At 40.8% G+C, this 4,684-nt stretch overlaps 1 protein-coding gene across 2 annotated transcripts in view; it reads left to right on the plus strand.

Moving 5' to 3' along the window:
• LOC128646942 (tRNA N(3)-methylcytidine methyltransferase METTL2) overlaps positions 1-910 on the plus strand; it is a 75,372-nt gene extending 74,462 nt beyond the window's left edge. For both annotated transcript variants that reach the window (XM_053699754.1, XM_053699760.1), the window contains exon 10: positions 365-910. In XM_053699754.1, coding sequence (XP_053555729.1) covers positions 365-564 — 200 coding nt within the window. In that variant the 3' untranslated portion in view covers positions 565-910. The remainder of the gene's footprint in view (positions 1-364) is intronic.
• Positions 911-4,684: the final 3,774 nt, after the last annotated feature.

A 4,684-nucleotide genomic window follows, 5' to 3' on the forward strand; every position in this document is an offset into this window, starting at 1 on the left:
GGTACCTCCATATTTTTGAAGGGTAACATGTCGTCAGAGGAAGGGACGCTGCTAGTCCCGAAACGTCACAATAAATTCTTTATTTACACTGATGTCCACAGTCCAGTGAGTGCTTTTCTTATTTTGGAAATGTATATACCTGGCTACAGCACCCTGGCAAGTTGCAGTTTGTTGGTGAGAGTGCACATACAATACAACCCTGCCTTATATATATATATATATATATATATATATATATTAAGTGTGTATATCTGTATATTAGAAAGATCCTATTCTAAATTTGTTAGAACTGTTTATATTAATAGAGATGTTCCTTGCTAATCAGCTATCCTGTCTTGTATTTTTAATATCTTTTTCGTAACAGATGAGCTTGGGAGCATGTTTACCAATGCTGGCCTAGAGAAAGTGCAGAACATTGTAGACAGAAGGTTGCAAGTAAATCGTGGAAAGCAGCTGACCATGTATCGTGTATGGATCCAGTGCAAATACCGCAGGCCGTGCAATACAGAAATCACAGACCATGCCCTGTGTCTGGATCAAGTGCAGATACAGCAGGATGTATAAAGTGCGGGCCACTCATCCCTTTGATATTAAGACTTCCTCTGATCTAACCACATCTCACACACAAGTTGGACTAGCAGGCTGCTTTGAGCAGTGCATCCCCAAAGCTTTGAGTCTCTGTACTAAATTTTAATGATGATTTTTAAAAAGAAGTGAACATTGACAGATCTGCGTAGAGACAGTAAAATTTGGACATGCAATGAGTAGATTGGGCCTGCCTTTTACAGACGACTTGTAGCAAGGGTTGTTCAACCCTCTGACACCTGTCTGGTTAAACTTCATAAAAATAAGTTTTTTTTTTTGTGTTATTTTTTTTTTTAATAAAAGATTTTAAATTGCTTTAAAAAAACTTAGCTTCTCTGAATTTATTATTTTCTGATATTTTGTTTGCTGAATTTTTCACTGATAAACAGACTACAAAAAACAAACAGAACTATGTGATGTGTACTAAAATGTGATGTTGCATTTAAATTATCCTACTTTTATCCTACGCAGAATAAAAATAGGCGGATGACGTAGCTTGACGCCGTTAGATGCCGTTAGAATTTCAATAGGGTAATTAAAAAACGTGATCAGGAAATAAAATCTAAAAAAAAACGCTAGCTAAAAATATACTTTAATTGCGGCTAAAACTTGTTTTGCAGATAAGTTAGAAAAAAACGATGAATGAAAGTCATGTTAATTTTGTACTAAGAATAATACTGACGATCCCAAAACCGGTAAGTTTACTTTCACTTTAATGCCTCTCACCTATCTGGTATGTCATTATTATCTTTGGCTCCCAAGAGAAAGGTGAAGAATTGAGGTGCTCCAGATTCTTCCTTGAGAGGGGTCTTCAAACCGATTTCAGGCCATTTTACCCCCCATAGAGCTGCTACTGAAATACAGAGGGCAGATTGGAGTATTGGGCAGTAGCATAATCAATCCCAGTGAAGGAGCTAGTCCCAAGCCTGCCACGGGTTTTGTGGGGACTGGTCTCTTAGCCTCCTGTTTGGAGATTGATATACTCCTTACATAGATCCTTAGCTCAAAACACTGGATGGGCTCTCTACAGGAAGCAGTCTTTTTTTCTGCAGCCAGTATGCATGGTAGAGTGGGTGCATCTGAGGTAAGTGTAACCATTTCTTGCACTGACATAGCCCACAGGCTATTAGTAGGTACACTAATGTGAAGTACAGGGGACATATATTCATAGCAGAAATTTACCACCTGTTCAGTTATAATATATTTGTCACATAATCGTCTATTATGTATTTGGGAGAGAGTTTTTGTAATAGCATACACTTTTTTTTATTTTGCTTTTCGGACTGTGTATTGTCGAGTTAGTGTGCGCCGGGCTGTTTAGTGCACACCAAGGGAGCACATCAGCTTTGGTATTATTATTATTTGAGTTTGCTTTATTTATTGCACTCTGTGATAGCGTGTGTTATTTCTTCTGTTATGTGTGATCAGTCCACGGGTCATCATTACTTCTGGGATATAACTCCTCCCCAACAGGAAATGCAAGAGGATTCACCCAGCAGAGCTGCATATAGCTCCTCCCCTCTACGTCACTCCCAGTCATTCTCTTGCACCCAACGACTAGATAGGATGTGTGAGAGGACTATGGTGATTATACTTAGTTTTTATAACTTCAATCAAAAGTTTATTTTACAATAGCACCGGAGCGTGTTATTGCCTCTCTGGCAGAGTTTGAAGAAGAATCTACCAGAGTTTTTACTATGATTTTAACCGGAGTAGTTAAGATCATATTGCTGTTTCTCGGCCATCTGAGGGAGGTAAAAGCTTCAGATCAGGGGACAGCGGGCAGATGAATCTGCATTGAGGTATGTAGCAGTTTTTATTTTCTGAATGGAATTGATGAGAAAATCCTGCCATACCGTTATAATGACATGTATGTATACTCTACACTTCAGTATTCTGGGGATGGTACTTCACTGGAATTACTCTGTAAAAAGTACATTAAACCTTTTAATAGGTATTTATTATGTTAAACGTTTTTGCTGGAATGTAGAATCGTTTGCATTTTCTGAGGTACTGAGTGAATAAATGTTTGGGCATTATTTTTCCACTTGGCAGTTGCTTGTTTTAATTGTGACAGTTTCGTTTCTCTCTCACTGCTGTGTGTGAGGGGGAGGGGCCGTTTTTGGCGCTCTTTGCTACGCATCAAAAATTTCCAGTCAGTTACTCTTGTATTTCCTGCATGATCCGGTTCATCTCTACAGAACTCAGGGGTCTTCAAACTTCTTTGAAGGGAGGTAGATTCTCTCAGCAGAGCTGTGAGACTTATATATTGACTGTGATTAAAAACGTTGCTCTCTTATTTTTACGTTTCAAATTTAATTATTGTTACTTTACTAATGGGAACAAACCTTTGCTAAAAGTTGTGTTGTTTTCAAGGATTGATGCTATAACAGTTTTTCAGTTCATTATTTCAACTGTCATTTAATCGTTTAGTGCTTCTTTGAGGCACAGTACGTTTTTATTAAATAAGATTGTAACCAAGTTGCAAGTTTATTTGCTAGTGTGTTAAACATGTCTGATTCAGAGGAAGATACCTGTGTCATTTGTTCCAATGCCAAGGTGGAGCCCAATAGAAATTTATGTACTAACTGTATTGATGCTACTTTAAATAAAAGCCAATCTGTACAAATTGAACAAATTTCACCAAACAGCGAGGGGAGAGTTATGCCGACTAACTCGCCTCACGTGTCAGTACCTGCATCTCCCGCCCGGGAGGTACGTGATATTGTGACGCCTAGTACATCTGGGCGGCCATTACAGATAACATTACAAGATATGGCTACTGTTATGACTGAAGTTTTGGCTAAATTACCAGAACTAAGGGGCAAGCGTGATCACTCTGGGGTGAGAACAGAGTGCGCTGATAATACTAGAGCCATGTCTGATACTGCGTCACAGCTTGCAGAGCATGAGGACGGAGAGCTTCATTCTGTGGGTGACGGTTCTGATCCAAACAGATTGGATTCAGATATTTCAAATTTTAAATTTAAATTGGAGAACCTCCGTGTATTACTAGGGGAGGTTTTAGCGGCTCTTAATGATTGTAACACTGTTGCAATACCAGAGAAATTGTGTAGGTTGGATAAATACTTTGCGGTACCGGCGAGTACTGACGTTTTTCCTATACCTAAGAGACTAACTGAAATTGTTACTAAGGAGTGGGATAGACCCGGTGTGCCGTTCTCACCCCCTCCAATATTTAGAAAGATGTTTCCAATAGACGCCACCACACGGGACTTATGGCAAACGGTCCCTAAGGTGGAGGGAGCAGTTTCTACTTTAGCTAAGCGTACCACTATCCCGGTGGAGGATAGCTGTGCTTTTTCAGATCCAATGGATAAAAAATTAGAGGGTTACCTTAAGAAAATGTTTGTTCAACAAGGTTTTATATTGCAACCCCTTGCATGCATCGCGCCGATTACGGCTGCGGCAGCATTTTGGATGGAGTCTCTGGAAGAGAACCTTAGTTCAGCTACGCTGGACGACATTACGGACAGGCTTAGAGTCCTTAAACTAGCTAATTCATTCATTTCGGAGGCCGTAGTACATTTAACCAAACTTACGGCTAAGAACTCAGGATTCGCCATTCAGGCACGTAGGGCGCTGTGGCTAAAATCCTGGTCAGCTGATGTAACTTCTAAGTCCAAATTACTTAATATACCTTTCAAAGGGCAAACTTTATTTGGGCCCGGTTTGAAAGAAATTATCGCTGACATTACAGGAGGTAAGGGCCACGCCCTGCCTCAAGACAAAGCCAAAGCTAAGGCTAGACAGTCTAATTTTCGTCCCTTTCGGAATTTCAAAGCAGGAGCAGCACCAACTTCCACTGCACCAAAACAGGAAGGAGCCGTTGCTCGTTACAGACAAGGCTGGAAACCTAACCAGTCCTGGAACAAGGGCAAGCAGGCCAGGAAACCTGCTGCTGCCCCTAAGACAGCATGAATCGAGGGCCCCCGATCCGGGACCGGATCTAGTGGGGGGCAGACTCTCTCTCTTCGCCCAGGCTTGGGCAAGAGATGTTCAGGATCCCTGGGCGCTAGAGATCATATCTCAGGGATACCTTCTAGACTTCAAATTCTCTCCCCCAAGAGGGAGATTT

The sequence above is a fragment of the Bombina bombina genome, chromosome 1 (genome assembly GCF_027579735.1).
Source record: "Bombina bombina isolate aBomBom1 chromosome 1, aBomBom1.pri, whole genome shotgun sequence".
NCBI lineage: Eukaryota > Metazoa > Chordata > Amphibia > Anura > Bombinatoridae > Bombina > Bombina bombina.